At 47.4% G+C, this 18,150-nt stretch overlaps 1 protein-coding gene and 1 long non-coding RNA gene across 4 annotated transcripts in view; both read left to right on the plus strand.

The window, feature by feature from the left end:
* The window catches only part of LOC148652745 (uncharacterized), a 95,390-nt gene that overhangs the window by 30,003 nt on the left and 47,237 nt on the right, over positions 1-18,150 (plus strand). The gene's annotated exons all lie outside the window — the stretch shown is intronic.
* slc38a10 (solute carrier family 38 member 10) overlaps positions 17,337-18,150 on the plus strand; it is a 35,061-nt gene continuing 34,247 nt past the window's right edge. For all 3 annotated transcript variants that reach the window (XM_088599858.1, XM_088599857.1, XM_088599859.1), the window contains exon 1: positions 17,337-17,990. In XM_088599858.1, the coding sequence (XP_088455984.1) occupies positions 17,901-17,990 (90 nt within the window). In that variant the 5' untranslated portion in view covers positions 17,337-17,900. The remainder of the gene's footprint in view (positions 17,991-18,150) is intronic.

An 18,150-nucleotide genomic window follows, 5' to 3' on the forward strand; every position in this document is an offset into this window, starting at 1 on the left:
CCCTCAGGGGCCTTTGGGTTCTCATTTGGTCTGGGTTCGTAAGCAGTTGCTGACTCTGCAGAAACCTCAGAGGAAAGGCTGTGTGTGTGTGTGTGTTCACCCAGCAGGCTGAGCCGATCCTTCCTCTTTCTTCTGCTCCCTCTGCCCCTCGCACCCTCCTCGGAGCACAGCAGCGCCAGTAACACCAGGAAACGAAAAGCAGCAGCACGAGCCCCTTCCACAGTGCTCGCAGGGTGGGGTTCTGCTGAGTGCTTGCAGACCAGAAGAGTGTGGGCCCAGGGTTACTGACGCAGAACATTGCTTTAACTCCTTGGTCCCGGGAGAGCTCTCTCTCATAGATGAGCACAATGAACTGCAGTTGGGAAAAGGATTGCCTGGTGGCTGGTACCACTTCTGTTTTGCAACCCTCTAGTGAAAAACGAACAGGTTTTTAGTTTGGCACTTCTTTACACAAAGGGTGGTGGGAGTATGGAACAAGCTACCCAATCGTGTTGTTGAAGCCTATACCTTGGCTTCTATTAAGGCACAGCTGGGTGAGGTCCTCAGATAACTGTCAAATGGGCTGGATCTGCTGAATAGCCTTCTCTCATTTATAACCTTTCTGATGTTATCATAACAGATTCCACCACTATACATACAGACAGAGTGCAAACTGGGATTGGACTTCCTTGCCTTGCCTTCTGTATTGTCACTAATACTCGGTCATCAGCAGTTATACCGGCCCATTAAATTATCCTATGCCTGTGCCCACAGGACTGGGAGAACTACCAATGATAGTCAACAGCTGGCAATTGAGCAGGTTTGTGAGGTGGCTGCTGTCCTTAGAAAAAAGAAGAGATGAAAGGTCACCTCTCTTGCTAAAGGTCAGGTGCATGAAGCATCATGCTGCTCATCAGGACAAAAGTGGGAAACCTGCTCGGATGTCTTTGCTGTTCTGAAGGAGAGAGTATAACAGGGTACAACACACTCCTGCGTGTGGCATAATTCCTGGTGCACTTGTAGTGAACTTGCTAGCTTAGTAACTGACCCCTTCAGCACTGGCAGGGATGTTGGGAAGGATACTGCATCACGAAGTATCTCTCAGCAGCATTTCCTGTGCATTTCTTTGTGTTGTATTGTTTGTGCCAGCACCCTGTGTTAGGACTGTGCTCTAGAATCAGTTGCCTCTTCCCTCACACTTAGAACCAGCTTGGAGCTCCATGTCCCTCAGATCATTGTTAGTAATTATTTCAGGAATTACAGACACTTCGTCTCGAAATACCATGGCAGGTACATCTGCGTGTTTTTGTTATTTTTGCTTAGAAAGTCATTTTAGTTTAGCTTGGTTTGCCAGATTTAAATATTTTGACAGTACGCATATTAAGTTGAATCAACTTGTTTACGTTCGCACCCTTGCCAACAAAAACACACAGAAGAGACTTTTCAAGGGGGCTGCATGTGTTTCCTATCAGGACGTCTCAGACAGGCCTGCCAACAGCTCCCAGACGCTACCAATTACGGGCTGGAGTGTCCTGGCCTGCCGGCGCCCTCTCTGAGCCACGCTGGGAACTGCAGCACGCAAGATCAAAACCGACAGCCCAGCGAGCTTCACTGGAGAAGCTACCTCTTGTCTTGACAGCTCGCAGGTAAGACAGACTACAGCAGCGCAAAGGTCTACTACTGAGGTGTAGTAGAAACTATGGAACAGAGGATGTCACATCTGATGGGCAGGTTAGTGCAGAAAGGCAGGAAGTCTCTATGCTCTATATAGTATCTACAAGGAAGTTTGTAGTTGGGTGGAGTAGTGGTTAGGGGCTTCGGAGACGTAATGGGAAGAGTGTGGGTTAAACTCCCAGGTGTATCAATGGCATTGTACCCTTGATCAAGGTGCTTCATTCAGATTGTGCCAGTTAAATGCCCCACTGTAATCAGTGGGTACAAATGGAAGCTGCTTTAGATGCAAGCGTCAGTCAAATACATTGCTTTTATTTTACCATTCTGCTTTACTCTGGTTAGTGTGTCTTTCCTAAGCCCCGTTACCCTTTACCACCCTGTGTAATTACTGTATGTCGTTGTGGTTTACAGCACCGTTTCTCCTTCTACGGAGGAGGTGTGCACTGCAGGGCTCCAGCCTGCTGCTTGACTCACAGAAAATCAGCATCCCAGAAAAGCATTAACAAGTCAAAAGTGACATCTTCATCGGATTACTTCGTTAATAAGCACATCCGACATTAGAATCCAAACTATAATGAAGTAAGCCTTTAGAAAAGAGCTTTCCAAACAAGTATTGCCTACGCTCAGAATAATATCAATGTACCGTACAGCAGTGCTGCCCACTGCAGGGTTTGCCAGACCAGCTACACAGGGCAGCAGCTGTGAACCGCACTCATGCTGATGAATGGTGTTACATCACTGCATGGGATTCAAGTCACTGAACTGAGGGAAGACATGGTTAGGCATCAGTGCTGTACGGCACTGTAACAATATCCACCCAACTTTTCTAGGCAGCTCCTGATTAAGAAAATGTGTTACTTTCACAAAGGTGCTGTAATGGCCGTGCACAGTCACGCCCTTTGAAGGTCAGACTTAAAAAACAAGTACCCATCCAAGTACCAGAAGGAGAGGTTCAAAGGTCAGAGGTTAAGGAAGGCCAATGTCACGATCATAATCCCTCCTTTTAAGGGTGCTCCGACTCTTTCACATTTGAGTTGATTATGTGCACCTGCCCTCAATCCTTATTTAAGCCAGGTGCTCTCGCTACTCCTGGCTCTGCATTGGAAGATGGACGCCCGGGGGCCCGCCTACCACCAAGTAGCCCTACTCCTGAGGCTTGAGGACATAGGCCTCCTATCGGCGTCCTGATCATCTGAGTCCGGGGCTCGGAGCGCCTGGCCTCGTCGTCCTGTTTTTATTCCCCGTCCCTGGACAGGATCCCGTTCCGGTTTTTAACTGTCTTGTTTTCGTTGCAGATGGATCTACAGGATCTTGGACTTTGCCCCTGATTTCCCCCCTGGACTCCCTTGGACTTGTTTGCCATGGCCATGCCTCCCGAGCACCAGTTCACTGTCGTCACGCCCCCCTGTCAGTCAACCTGCCCTGACCTCCACCCCGTTGTCCTTTTCCACTTACTTCCAGATTATACCGTCTGCATAGGGTCCTGAACTACCAAGGATTTCCCGCATGGCACTCTGGATGGAGATACACTCAAAGATCCCAAGTCCATGCTGGGTTTCAAAGAGTCTGCTTTTATCTCATTCATTCTGAAGCCCTATAGAAACGGACGAGACCATTCAGTGCACAAGACGAAAACTGCACAAAGGAGATGCTAAGTGAGCTGCAATCACAAACAATTCTTTCGAATCTAATCTACGTTTTTACTTCCCCAATATGTTGAGAATCCCAGAGCACAATATTTGAGTCAGCACTGCTCTTCTATCAGTAACCCATTGTTACCACCTTCATGCCAACCAAATAACCCCCAGCCCTGGCCAGCCAGCTTGTGGTTTTGTCGGAGAACGATGGCGAAATTCCTTGATTATAAAGAGCAGGTGGGTCTCTCCGTGTTAAGGAAAAGAAACATTCCCTTGAACCCCGTGCAAAGCGCACCGTATCCCTGTTGTAAGCGCTTCTCCGCGATTTTGAAGTGCATTCCAAGTGTGGAAACATGCTTCGGAGAAAGCAAGCGCGGATCATATTTGTTTAAACTAATTTAGGGCTGGAAACGATACGTTCTTTTTATAATGAGAACAAAATCCCACACAAGCGCTCCAGGTTCCACGTGTGCGCGTCTCTGTCCCGCGCGGGGGTATAAGGCTAATTTGACGCCGGTTTCCTAGCGCACAGGTGCGCAAGACTGTCGCTGCTGGAAAAGACGCCTGCTTCTTCCTTTCTTTCTGCCTCCCTCGTTCCTCCCCAGACCGCGTGGCTCTCGTTACTCAGTAGCTTATTAGTTGCAGGTGGAGGGGGCGCCATGTGCTTTCGATTTGAGCAGGACTTAAACGGCTGCAATTAAAACCAAATGCGCAAGATGCGGCCAGCTAAGCCATTTGGCCTGCCGAAGCAGCAGTTCCTATTTCAAAAAAACATTTCAGATTTATTGGTTGGAAACGAAATAATTGCCTGGGCGGCAAATTGCTCGAATAGGCGGCTGCGTTCTTCCAAGGACAGATGAAAGAAGACGTTGATTTTTTTTTCCTTCTTAAAAATAGGGTAGACAAACACGAGGATGAGTACTGTGCTGGTTAATAGAGTGATAGATGAAGAGAGGTGGGGGGAAGGCTACTGTGTAAACAAAGTCAATAAGTAAGGACACGTACTCTTTTATTACAATAGGAGGCGCGCAAATTTCAGAGCGAGCGGAAGGATGTAAAAACGCGATTTTGACGTTTTTCTGTTTTCTACCGCACCTCAGCAACAGAAGGTTTTCAGGGACACACGCAGCGCTGCCCTGTTACCCTGCACGCCTCTCAGAGCCGACCCCCGAAAACCAAGCACAAGAAACTGGGAAAAAAAGTGGGTTCGCGAGTCAGCTGGCAGGCGCGATGCGGGGTGAGAACGCAGGCGGCACGGGGCCCTTCAGACCGGCGGCGTGCTCGGCAAAGGCGCCAGCCCCACCTGAGCTAGAAAACGGGGGGGAACAAAAAAACTAGCTCCGAGGAAATGAGTCAAAGGACGAGAAATAAGAATGACGTTTTAATTTATTTTTTTTTTGAGCGAGCGAGCCCTGCGTCCGTCCCTGTGCAAGTGAAAGACGATTTTGGAAATCCATTTGGACATCTCGGAGTCCAGAAGGGAGTAGGAAGTGAAAATGGAAACCACACTTCATGTGTCACCTGAAACTGTTCTACATGTGTGGCGTGCAGATTGAGCACCCCGTGTGTAGGGCAGAGAGCGGCCAGGCGATTTGGCTCAACTAACCGGAAGTTAGTCCAACTAACCGCGGGTTCAAATTCGGATTGTTTCATTAAAGTTCCCAAAAGTGTAAGTGGATCCGAATGCAAGCTGCTTGGACAAAAGCATCAGCCAAAATAAAATTGTAATAATCGCAGTCGTTCTGCAGTTTCTCTACAGAGCGTGTTATTCCAGGCCCTGTGTTACTGTAAGGGTTAAGCCATCCTCTGTGAAAACCCTGTCCTCTAGGCTTCAGTGAAGAGGCTATTTGAGCTGACTAGCTCGTCAAAGGACACGACTTAAAATAATAGATTTTCTAGCCACTAACCCGAGGGGCAATGGCTCCCCTGTTTTGATAGGCCAGGGCAATCCCCGAGGTCTATAATTAATTTCTGAATGCCTAATTACCTAGTAATAGGTTGTAGATTTAGGAAATGGTGGTGATGGGGTGGGGCTGTGCAGCACTGGGTCTTCTGGGCCCTGTTGGCGATACTCTTTTGTAGGCATTAGCTCACAGTTGACTGCAAATTGCAGCTCCTAAATGTTAGCAAATGCTCTGGATTTCCCTGCTGTGAGTCCGAGCACAACAGGCAACGCGCTCGACAAGACTTTGGCAAAACCTGCAGTGTCAGACGCGTCACCTGTTATAAATATAGCAGATTTCATTTCTTTGTCACTTCGAAAGGGGAGAAAGATCGTCACAAAAGGATGCCCCCCCCCCACCCTCCAGGATTTTGCCCCGCGATGATGTTTTTGGAATGTGAGGAAATGGAGAAATCGAGCCCCCTTTATTTTGTCCTTGGAGGAAAAAAAAAGAGTCATAAATTGGGGAGGAAAAAAAGAAAAATAACCTTTTGAAACCACATCCAGGCATGATAGAAAAACCCACAAAGAGTCTCCTTGATCAGCCTCGGAGAGGAACAAAGAGTAGACTGTGCACAGCCTCCACTTTCAAGTCAATATATACTTTCTATGCACACACAAGTACTCACGTGTGTGCTGCCCTGATATCCACACGAATGTGTGCGCCGCAGCAGAAACAAAAGAGTTGTTGAAAACGCACACTGGGTAAAGTGTGTTCGCTCGGTTTGCGATCGAGATCAGCAGAGTGCGTTAAAAGTATAACGCAGTGGGTAATCAACATGTTTTCATAGAGGGGAGATGGACTTCGGAAATGTTTCGGTCTCGGAAGTGTTAGGCGGTGCATTGATTGTTTTTGTTTAGAAGCAGAAGTGTAAAGTGCAGAAAAAGAGGAGTGAAAGGGACTGAACCCCTAGCTGAAAGCTGTGCTGCTTTTGTAATCAACATCAGGAAAGGCCTAGGGTTTTTAACAGCAACATCAGACCCAAGGTCTAGCCTAATATAGCCCAATACGAATGAATGCAAAATTTATTTACACCGTCATTCTAGAACGCAGCTGATAATACAATTATCTCTTTGTTTTAATTTGCATCTGCTGTGACTTAGCTGGGATTTGAAGGGAGAGGACAGAGAGGAAGACAGGCATGATGTGGAAGCGCAGGCACCAGCACTGAAGGGAACCAGAGAGGCTTGCAGAGGAATGGATAGGGGTGGCAGAGAAAGGGAGAAGATAGATGTTTGTTCTGTGTTCTAACCGCCTTGATAAAGCTTCAGCTGCATTCATGCCAGTGAAACATCTTTGAAGCGTCTTTGATTCGCAGGGAACTGAAGACTGAGTTGGACTGAGCGAGTCAGAGAGAGACCGTGAAAAGACACGCTTTCCACACCACCAAACCCATTTCTTTTTTAGTTTGAGACTTGGCGCTGCCAGCAGCTCTGTCTGGCTACTAATTAGGTTTTCTGGAATCCTTGTCATCTCTTGCCAGTGGTCTCATTTGTACTCGGATACAGTAAATAAATCATATTCGTTTTTCAGCTTTTATGATATTTTGCATTGCTGTGGAATTCTGTTTTTTAGCAGAAGTGGCCTGTGTCAACCAGAGAGGCCCTAATCACAGCTCCAAGCCCCGCTACTTCATCACGGGCTGGGGGTAGCCCAGCATTAGGACTAACATAAAACATGGCATTGTTATATTATGGATAATGATGTCTGGTTGTGCTTCCAATACAGCTGGCTCGTTGGGGGGGGAAAAAGAAGCTAAAAAAAGCTAGCCACAGAATTAGTTTAAAAATAGTCATTATTCTACATCTTTACCATCTACAATTCCTTGAAGTGATTCTATTCCGAGTGATTCAAATATAGAAAATATTCTGTATTTGGACGGTTCTCTTTGGAAAACCAGCCAGAGAAAGCTGAGATACTTAAAACTCAGCTTTTAAGCTCACTGAAAACTTACACCCTACTCACCAAGGCTGTCCTGCACAGGAATTTTTAAAAACTTGTGGTTTTGTATTTTTTCGTTACCTACCCCAACCCCATTTGGAATTGCCATTAGTTTACATCTGAGCTTATAGGGGCAACTCCCATACAGTGTGGCGAGCATAAGGAGGAACAGAAATGCCGAGCCTGTGATCTGCCCATCCACTGAGCCATGAGTCCTTTGACACTGGCTTTCCTGGAATCGCTCAGCAGGGAATGGCTGTCCTGAGTGTGAGGCAGTGCCATCTGACAGTGGAGAGAGGGCTGACCTTCAATGATTACTGCTTCGTCCCCAACAAATCCCTCCCTGCCCAGAGCTTGGAATTCAAACGCTGCTTTAGTACAGTACATAACCTACCGAACTGTTAAAGAAACCAGGATGGTTTTGAATTGCTTGAAGATCATAAGGTAGCTTCCACTATAATGGATATTTGCAAATGGATACCTGCTTGGTTTAAAACCATTCTCATTCCACCACGTGCTTCAAAATCTATTCAAATACGTGTGTGTCCAGATTGAAGGGCACAAGCTAGACTATGTGTAGAGTCCTGTGGTTGAATTCTCCTCTGCAAGTCTTTCTTCTTATATATTTCTACCTTGGCTCATTTTTCTCACAGAGGTCCGTGGGGTGTCTATAGTTAACTGCCCTCTGGGAACACTCGAGAGCAGCGTAGTGTTTAACATAGCTCTTTAAGCCTATGAGTTTTTTTAAATAAAAACTCCCCCTTATGTCTCAATTGAGTTCTTTTGCGAGCTGTGGGGAATGACCACACGAGGAAGAGAACAGAGTGTTCTTGGAAAAAATGCCTGTTTTGACTGTTTTCTAGTGAGATCTTCTGGTTTGGAGAGGTTCTGGTCAGCTAGATGTTAGTGGGTGGGCCAAAATGTATTTTTTTTCTTCGCGGACGACTGTCAGGCCATGTCGTTCTGTTTGGTTAAGGTTAGACGCAGCTTAATGTGTAAGAACCTAGCAATTTAGGGCATGTTTTGGTGAGGTGCCACAGACTATGATGGAGGTGTTTTAATGGGGTAAGTTTGACAATTCGAGACTGTTTATTCAACAGGGCTGGTATAATATAAACATGGCTTGTCTCTGCCTTGTGGTTTCAGCCCTTGAATGGACTCTCTTTGGCCCCTTCGGTTAAAGGTGGTCAGGTTGTGTGAAAGGTGGCCTGTGTTCCTCCCTAAGCTCCTCCTCTAACGAAGAGCAGCAGGGCTTTATTCTTTCTGCAGACTCCTGAGCCAGGAGCCATTCCCAGGAGATGCACTGCATGGAGCAGACTTGGAGAGAGCGCCGTTTTTCAGATTAAGTGGAAAATGTTTGGCATTGTCACTTCGCTGACATGAAGCAGGGGTCCCTGGTAAAGGATGGCGAGGCTAATTGGCCGAATGATCCATGAGGTGGAGCTCTAATCAACATCAGCTGCACAAATTCATTCCACTGTACTCTGTCCATACTTCACCGAGACTGAGAGCGAGGGCGTGAGAAGGGGAGAGGAAAATGTGCAGGGCAGGAGGAAAATGTGAGACTGGTGGATTGAAAGACAGAGTGGAAGAGAAGAAAAGCAGGAAGATGCAGAAAAGAGCACGCTGCTAAATGCCGAGAAGAGATGAAGTGTTAGAATACCAGACAAAGATACGTGCACATCTGTGTGTGAAATACTCTATAAAATATTTAATGTCAATTTGATACCTAGAGAGGAAAGGCTTTTGGGGGAGGTGGGTGCTCAATGGTAGGAAGATTGATATGGAGAAAATGGGAGGGCCATCAAGATGGGGATGTGGATTCCTGAAGCCCATCTGCTGCCCTCAGTCAAGCGCGGCGATAGAGAGCACAGGTCACACAGAGGCCAGCAGTCAGCCATAAACAGGCATGGAAATCATATGAAAGGGGAAATTAATATAAAAGACTGTAACTGCCTGCTGACATTATCACTGCTCCTCATCCCTTTTATAGCCTCTGACTCACAACAGCTGCATTTTCATTTTCAGCTGTGTGTGTGTGAGTTTTGGGGGGGGGGGGGGAGGCTGATTGTCATGTGCCATGTCATGTGTGTTTGTGTGTGAGTGTGCTCCATTGTGCTTGTGTTTGTGTCTGTCAGCCAGTGTAATAGGTTTGTGCGTGCCATAGTCCCTTGGAATTAAAGCTGGTATTGTTTGATTGGACTCTGATTACAACTGCCTAATTGAATCCATTAGACCTCCAGTCAGATGTTAAAAGAGTGGCCTGTCGTACCTTTTGAAATGCAGTGAATCCCATGACATGCGTATCAGAGGTAGTGTGCCCCCTGCTCAACCAGAGGGAATATTACCCTCTTGTGTAAAAAATAACCTTCAATTTAATAAGGGTTCTGAAATGTGTTTAGTGCACTATATTGTACACAGTGTTGTTAATGTGGATGAGAGATAGACTAGAGGCTCAACCCAGTTTTATGACATGTTAGATCTGAAGGCTAGTGGATGCCAGATGTGCTGATCCCATTGGTCTCTCTATGAGTTTTACGGCTTCTAAATCCCCAGCTGTTTGGCTTTGTCATGAAACATCTGGAAAGGGGGGGGGTGGACTTCAAAGGACAATATAATCTCCCATCCCTTTGACCTGCCTCTCCCCACATTTTCTCCCCCTGTCGCTCCCACAGAGAATGCACAGTAAAAATCTCAGTGAGTTACAATGGCTTGGCTGTTTATGGGAAAGCTGTGGCTGAGTGGGCAGGCCTGGTGAGCAGTTTGCTGTCCAGGTGCTGAACTCTGGAAACAAACATACAGTATGGACAATTATCTCTTAATTTACTGTCCGAGTGCCCTTCGTCTGAGGGCAGTAACTGAAGTGTGTTTGTGCAAAGATCCATCAACAGGAACAACAAGGAGACCACTGGCTGGGGGAGAAGAAACAATATCCAAAGTTCAGTCACGGCTGCACCCGGGGAAAAAAGTCCATTGAACATTAAACAAAACCGATCGCTAATAAAAACTACCAGCTTTTGCCATAGGCAGGTGTGCGCAGGTATCTACACGGTAGGCTTGTGAGAGTGTGTGGCTGAGTTCTGCACAAGGAATGGCTGGTGTGTTTGTTTGATGTGAGTGTGCTTATGCCCTCTCGTGCCAGAGCAAAGAAAACAGTGCAGGATAATATAGTGAAAGATACTGTAGACGTGTTCCAGTATGTTGTATCTCACGGAGAATCAGCCCTGCACAGAAAGTGTGGGAGAGTGCCTGAGCCCAGCATTGTTTAGAGTTAGGTACCTATGAAAGCCCTACAGACCCCCAGGGCTGAATTCACAAGGAAGACTAGGTTTCCAGTCAGAACAGGCTAGGGCATCCTGCTGGAAAATGTTGCAGACTGGGGGTGTCTCAACACAGCGGCCCTCAGAGGCTCATGAGGCATGTTGGAAGGAAAATCAGACGGTCAGCAGGGCAGACGCAGATGCATGGTTCAGCCTCTTCTCTGTAACTTCTTCCACTCAGGATCGGGACAGAAACGGCATGGCATGTTCCTCTGCTGTCTGCAGGGTTTAAGAGGCATGTTTCTGCAGTTGGCGCGATAGGAAAAATAAATATTGCTGACACATATTCTCACACAGGTAATTAGACACTGCTTTAGTTCGGTATTGCTTGAAAAACATGTGGTTTTCACTATGCGTTTATTTATTCACTTGTCAGCTGAGCAAGAGGCCATGCCTGACTTCTGAAACAGCGCTGTCTGAGACCCCGCAGACAAGCGCGAAAGGGAGTCCTCCGCTGTCTCCGAGCAGGGATGCTCCTGGCTGTTCTTGAGACGCACGAGTGTCTCGTTTCAAACTGCCCCTCAGGTGTTTTCTGGATGTGTTCAAGACACCGGAATGTTCTCCAAACAACGTCGCGGGATGTGTGCTTGGAAAAGCAAGAAGCGTGCTTGGAAACCGAACTTGGTAATATCACTGGTATTTTGTTTTCTCTAATTTAGCGACCGTGTTTGCATTCTAGCAATGAATTTGTTCCCATAAAGCTAACTGACACGCTAAACACTCCCCAACAAGGGACAATAGTTTGAGTTGGATTTTAGCCTTTGCTTGTGCTCGCTCTTTTCTCCTGTGTGTTTCCTGTGCATCGAGCACTATTCTCACCACCGTTTTCATGGCTGTTTTAGCATGAGCAGCACCCAGCCCTCTGTGCAGGTTTATTTCAAAGACTCAGCAGGAACTGACGCAGGCCTCTTTCTGTTGAGAGCAGAGCGGACAACAGCGTCTGCCGTTGATGAGAGGTACCAGCACGGCCTGTTAATAGGGCAGGCGGCACGTCAGCTGAGTCCTGTCACTCCACTGTTTTATGAGTCTGGCCTTTTACAATTTATGGTCAGTTTTCTCTGCTATTTCATGGCTGTTTTAGTTCCGTTTGTTAGGCGGTTGCAGCATGGTAACCCAATTGCTCCAACCGCTGCCTGACTCTGCGTGACCCCACAGCCAGAGAGGCTGCAGAGCAGACAAATAGCAGGCTGTCACTAGGATTCGTCAGCGGAGGAATCCGGAGGTCCCAATGGAAACGGACAGCTCAGCCATCCCTAGGAGAGAAACAAAAGCAAATGAAGAGAATCGGTTACTTCTAACCGGTCTCTGTATGTGTTGAGATGGCGTATGAAGGACCTGCCCGGAAATGTTTTTTTGTCACTTAGTTAATAACCCCAGTAGTAATAGTAGTAATAGCCTCTCCCCCCCCAAAAAAAATTCTGTTATTGTAGGCAGCTGCATCAGCATGTGGAGGCTACAGAGGAGCAGGTAAAGGTTTATTCCATGCTGAAAGGAAAAGAAAAGAGACTCTGTTTTGGCTGTGGAGCCTTGTTCAGGTGATAATCCTGCTATTCTCTAGCATAGTTCACATTCATTCAAGTGTTACATAGTTGTAAATCCCGAGTCAGAACCAGCACCAGTTCTGACGTCTGCAAGTGGACTGAAATAGCTTTTCTGACTCCTCGACATCCTCCCCAACTTTCTTATCTCATCTTCTGCCTAGGCTCCGAACCCCCTTAGATCCCCCATTCCCTCCCGTTCTCATTAAGGACCCCTAACTAAACATTTAGAACATGAATGGGACACACCTGAAGAAGGCTCCACAGCCGAAAAAGTTGTGTTTCTTTTCTTCTCTTGTCAGCGTGGAATAAATCTTTACTTGTTCCTTTGCGGCCGCCGCATGCTGACGCAGCTCCCTACTCGAACTGGATCATTTACAGCATCGCACTGAAGTCAGTAATTGTCAATGATCAACAATTCAAAAGTGAAAGGTTATCTGCAGGTCAGGTCATGTCTGCAGCGCAGATCCCCGTGTCTGTCAGTTCCAGACAGTTTACTTTCGACTGAAAGCTGCTGGCTGCTCCTGGGCTGTCTGTGCCGCAGGCTTCAGGGGCCCCAGGTAACCCAGGCTGAAAGCCCTTGCCCTTCCTCCTTATACTTCCTTCCCCACATTTCCAAAGACGTGCCCTCGCTGGCTAAGCCGAGCTCGTTTCACAACGCTCTGCGGTACAGCCCCTCTCCCAGCCCACCGACAGAAGGCCTGACTCTCTCTGCCTCTCCAGCGCCTGGGAGCTTTTTGGATGTTGCATGCTGCGGCTTTGTTGACTCTGCGCTGCTATCGCGAGCTGGGCAAAGCACGGTCCCACCACACCATCCAGAATCAGTTAACTGCTTGAGGGAGGCGGGGTGAGAGTTTTGTGGAGCCGGATGTGGAAAGTATGATCCACAGATGTCTGCTTCGTAAGAACAGAGGCAAGAAAGCCCCTCAATGAGTTTGTTTGTTCATGCATAATAAAATTTCAATTACTGACACCTACCATCCAACTCTTTTTTCCTTTTCCCTGAGAATTCCCATAAAAATCTCCAGCTGGTGTTCCTGTGTCTGTTCAATTAGGAATCATGTAGGTTCCTGTCCATGCTCTATCAATCTGTGATACGCCTGTACAGATATGCCCTTTGCTATAGAGCACTGGCGAATTTTTCTCTATAAAGTGACCCTGAGTGCCCGGTTCTTTGTTTGAATTACACAGGAACTGCAATCTGATACACATGAGACCGGTTTAATGGTGGATACAGATGAATGACGTCATTTGTAATCATGATCACAAATACCAATTGCTTGACTGTGAAGCCAAAATAACAGTTTTGACTCTGCTATCTCGATTGTGCTGGAGGGCACTGCACATGGGCCCTCAGTCTAAGTTAATTAACCATTCCTGCTAAAAGTTTGACCAAACATGGTCATTTCTGAATCTCTCCTTTAAACATTAAAATTGTGAAAAGGCTGTTTTGTTCAAATAAATTCATAGCCTCTTCTATTCTTATGTGTTGTCCTACATAAAGTATTCCAATGACGTAAGAAGAGAACGGATTGTTGTTAACTTTCCAGCTAGGCTGACTGTTTCTTTTAGACCTACGTAAGATCCCCTTTAATAAGCATAGATTTTTAAAAATACCACTTTGGTTTCATCCACACAAACAAGATGAATCATGCTGGTCAAGATGTTTGCTCTCAGCCTATGTTCCTCCACGTAGAATGTGATCATTTTATCTCACCGGTTGGACAAGCTCTGTGTGCTTCGCTGTTTAGTTACATAATTGCACTTAGTTTAGGTCCGTCATTCAGATAACGATAAGGAGAATGAGGTTAAAAAGACTGCAGAGAAGACTTGCACTGGACAAAGGTGGGTAATGTCTTGCTGGACAAGTGGAGCCTTCTCTTTTCAGAGGCAGACATTCAATAAGGAAGCCATACTGTGGGTTGGATAAAATGTAATTAAATGTGATTACTGAAGCAGCATTTTTTTTTTTGAACAGCACACACAATCTAGTCATGCCATGTCCTCCAGAGCCCTCCCCCTGGCCCATTCTCACTGCCTGGCCTGCTCTATTGGCCTTGAGTGAGGGGCTGCTGATGGGAATTTTGTGCATGCCTGCGTTCACAAAGTCCCTTTCAGCTCCCACATGCTTGACCCTTCCCGGTTCACAGTGCTGTTTTGTTCCCTGCTGACCCCTGCACTGACCAAGGGTCGCCTGCAGTTCAAAAGGTCGCCCTGCGCCTGAGTGCAATTTCACCCCAGCCGGAATATCCCTGCTTGTGACGGTTCTTTTCTTCCCGACCGGCTCTGAGATCTGCCCTTTGCTTCCCTCCCCAATCCCCTGAGCCTCCCCTCCCCCCCATCCTCCCCTAGCTCCTGGATGAACCGCAGGGCCCCTCAGGCTAGAGGACGTCCTCGCCCTCCCTGCAGTGCCTCTCAGAGAGCTCCTGCACTGGCTGGGGCCTGCCCTGTCACAGCCCCTGCTTCCTCCCTGACGTCAACACGCCAGAGCCGCCATGCCACTCTCACAGCACCACCTCCCCTCCTTTCAGCTGTTTCCAGTGAGGTTCCTTCCCTGCCGGAACAGTATTACCACACCGCCGGAGAGCTCTGTCTCAGACGTCACCAAATTCAGCAAGAACCGGCCCGGAAACACGTTCTGCTTCAGGCTCCCTGGACAGCAGCGTCCCCCTGTTACAGCCTGTGCTGCCTGTATAATAACTGTCCGTGTCCAGCTTGGAGACACTGCCTCGCACGTCTTGGCTCGTTTCAAAGAAGACACACACTGGAACACTGGAAACGCTGGACTGATCCTCGCCTTTCCTTCTTCCAGACTGTCGTTCACTGTCTGTGCCTGTTGCTTTGGCTCATCAAGCGCCAGTGGTGAAGACTGAGGCAGGCATCGGACGTTTCCGCTCCTGTCTTCATTCAGGATATGCGACATGAAGAAGATTTAACACCTGACCCAAAGCGATAGCTTCCACCTGTAGTTCACCCTCCTGCATGCTCTTATTACAAACAACCATTTTTGTATAGGTGTGTGACCTGCATGTCCACTTATTTATATGAACTGTACACGTGTTGCATCACTCGGACAAGTAAAAAGTGGAAAAACACGATATTTTGTTTGTGGAGATTTCTTCAGGTGTGTGTGGGGAATGAGCGGGGATCTGGACAAAGGGGGGGATAAGGAGGACATAAGAAAGAGAATGTGAGAATGGGAAATGGAGGTGAGGAAGGCGGTCCAAAGAGCTGGAAAACTGGAAGATGAATTCCAGGGGAAGTGTGAGAGTCGAATGCTGTAAACGAATGGAGAGATTAAACAGAATTTAGTCAGTCATTGAATGCTGGGGGAGTGTGCGGATATAATTTAAGGGTAATCTGGGTTTCTGATGTCTTTCTGGAATAAGAGTCCTTGAATCTCAGTGAGAGGGAGGACGTGAGTGTAATAATAGGCAGAAGAGACAGATCCTTGATCGTCACTGCTCTGACATCCACTGAAAGACTTCTTCTTGTGTGAATGTCAGGGCAGGTTCTGCAGGAGAAGCAAGGAACGAGCCAGGTGGAGAAAAACAGTGGGTGTTCTCTGGGTGATCTTGAGCTGGCCAGCGGGGCCGTGTATCTGCGTGTTTGCTGGGGAAAGCTCAGCTGCAGCAGTAAGGGTCTGGTGTGGGGGAAGGCTGTGTTAAAGAAACTGCGCACAAGGCAGGGGTTAGGTGGTTGTCAGTATGAAATGACTCATGAGTCTGGAAGACAAGTCCTCGTTAACGAGTCACTGGAATTATAGAGGTTTAGTGTCATGACTGTGGGAATGCGCTGTCTGTGAGGAGTTTGTGGGTTCTACCTGAGTTTGTGTGGGGTTTTGTTGCTTATCAGACTATCAGACCCATAGTCCAAACACATGCTGGAAGGTTAAGTGAGTGGCCCTGGTGTGATGATGTGTGACTGTGTCTGTGTGTGCCCTGGGATGGACAGGCGTCCAGTCCAGCGTGCGTCCTGCCTCGTGTCTGTTGCTTGCTGGGATAGGCTCCGGCTCCCCAGCGACCCTGTGCTGGATAAAGCAGTCAGAGAAGGGAAGGACAGAAGGAATGTGGTTCTTGGTGAGGTAATTTCTCAAGGGGTTATTGTGCCTTTGACTCAAGTAAGAGCCTTGGCAATGCAGTGTGAATGATACCCCCTGCCAATGACATACAAATATATAGCATTCCATCACACACTTTAAACACATACTTTAAAAGCGAAAGACTTCCGCTTCCAATCCAGTTACCAAGAGTCTGGGACCACAAGCCCCAAGACTCATTAAAAACCGAGTAATTGCTCTGATCTCTCTTGTAAAAGCCTATGTACACATTAATTCCTATTAAATTAATCGGGGATGTTAAATTGAATGACTCACAGCTCCCTTTTGTGGCCCCTGTTACATTTTTGTCTTTTTGCACCCACGATAGTAACACGCATGGAGTTTGGATCTGCTGGTAGGATTGCCTTCCCATTTTTCGTACTGGTTTCTTTTTTTATATCCCCCTGGAGATCCTCTACCGGAGGAGAAGACGTGGCCAAAGTCCTGCACCAGATCCAGAAGGTGATCCTGAAAAGAGGTGGATGAAAGGTTGTCGTTCTGTCCCTGGTGACGCGTATCCCATGCTGGGGAGGTACTTCACAGCTCACACTTGAACACTGCAGCTGTCCCGTGCGTACACTGTACATACGAAGCAATACGGCTCACACACAGCACGGTGGCACAGTGGTTAGCACTGCTGCCTTGCGGTACTGGGGACTTGGGTTCAATTCCTGGGGTGCTGTCTATGTGGAGTTTGTATGTTCATGTTCACATGGGCTTCCTCTAGGTGCTCTGGTTCCTCCCACAATCCAAAGACATACTGGTTGGTAATCTGGCTTCTTTGAAACTGGCCCTGGTGTGAGTGTGTGCCCTGGGGGGGGGGGGCTGGCATCCTGTCCAGAGCGCCTTGTACCTTGTGCCCGTTGCTGGCAGGGATAGACTCCGGCTCCCCCGTGACTCTGAGGTGGAGAATGCGGTTCGAAAATGGGATGGATGGATTACAAAATCTCTGCTGGGGACACGATTCACTTTTCGAAATGTATTTTCCAGCTTTCATTCTTGTCTGTTCCAGGCTGGAATGAATCTACTAGTGCCCAGCAGGACTGGCCAAAGTAGCCCAAACAGCAGTGGTGGCACCATTTATTTTTAAATCTGGTCGGAGCTCAGGCATGTTGCGCAGGCGTGAGGGGATCCGGACTCCTCCGCGCCGCTAAGAGCAGCAGAGAGCGCTCCTGCTTGGCGACTCTATGGCCCTTTCTTGGGCCCTCTCTTGGTCCACGAAGCGTTTCGTTGTTTGCCAGGTACTTCCTGGTAACGCAGGCAGGAAATAAAGAAATAGAAAATTCGGAATCGAAACAGTCTGTAATAAACAGGAGGGGGGAAATACAGAAATTATATTTATCTTGCAACTTGATTCTTCCTGGTCGGTGTTGCAACGCTTCGATAGGAGGCTTTTAGCCACTTTTAGACCCGCACCGATGGTGACATAGGCTGGAGTTTGGGGAGGTGTACTGCGTTTCGAGACATTTTCCGTTTAAAGAAAAAGAGCTGAATATGTTTGTTATTAAAGGAAAAGTTGTTAAAACGAGCCCGGGATCGATGTTTCCGCGCGGAGTATTTTTTAGTTTAGCCCAAGGACGTAAACTTCACTGAAATCGTTCTTGGGGGGAGACAACAATTTTCCCCACAACGCCACGTCACAAACTACAGTGAAACAGACGGAAAACAAGCTCCGGACATTTCGGCCGTTTTTGAATTGCAGGTGGTTGTGGACACATCTTTAAATTTAATTAAGCGACATCACATTTTAATATATTGAAAAAACAACCATGGCGGCTTCCAATTGCGGTCTGATAATGAACGTTGTAAACAGCATCGTGGGAGTCAGTGTGCTGACGATGCCTTTTTGCTTCAAGCAGGTAAGTAAATTTAAAATGACCTGTTCGACGCTGTATTAGTGAGTGTTGTGCTTCACAGAGATTCATGTCTAAGGAAAGCAGAGCTTGTAGCGGATGGAAGCGATTTGCATGGCTGGTATTTTGAGCACAAAGTTATAGGGAAATTCAGGCAAATTCAAGT

Source organism: Lepisosteus platostomus, chromosome 11, assembly GCF_059453375.1.
Source record: "Lepisosteus platostomus isolate fLepPlt1 chromosome 11, fLepPlt1.hap1, whole genome shotgun sequence".
NCBI lineage: Eukaryota > Metazoa > Chordata > Actinopteri > Semionotiformes > Lepisosteidae > Lepisosteus > Lepisosteus platostomus.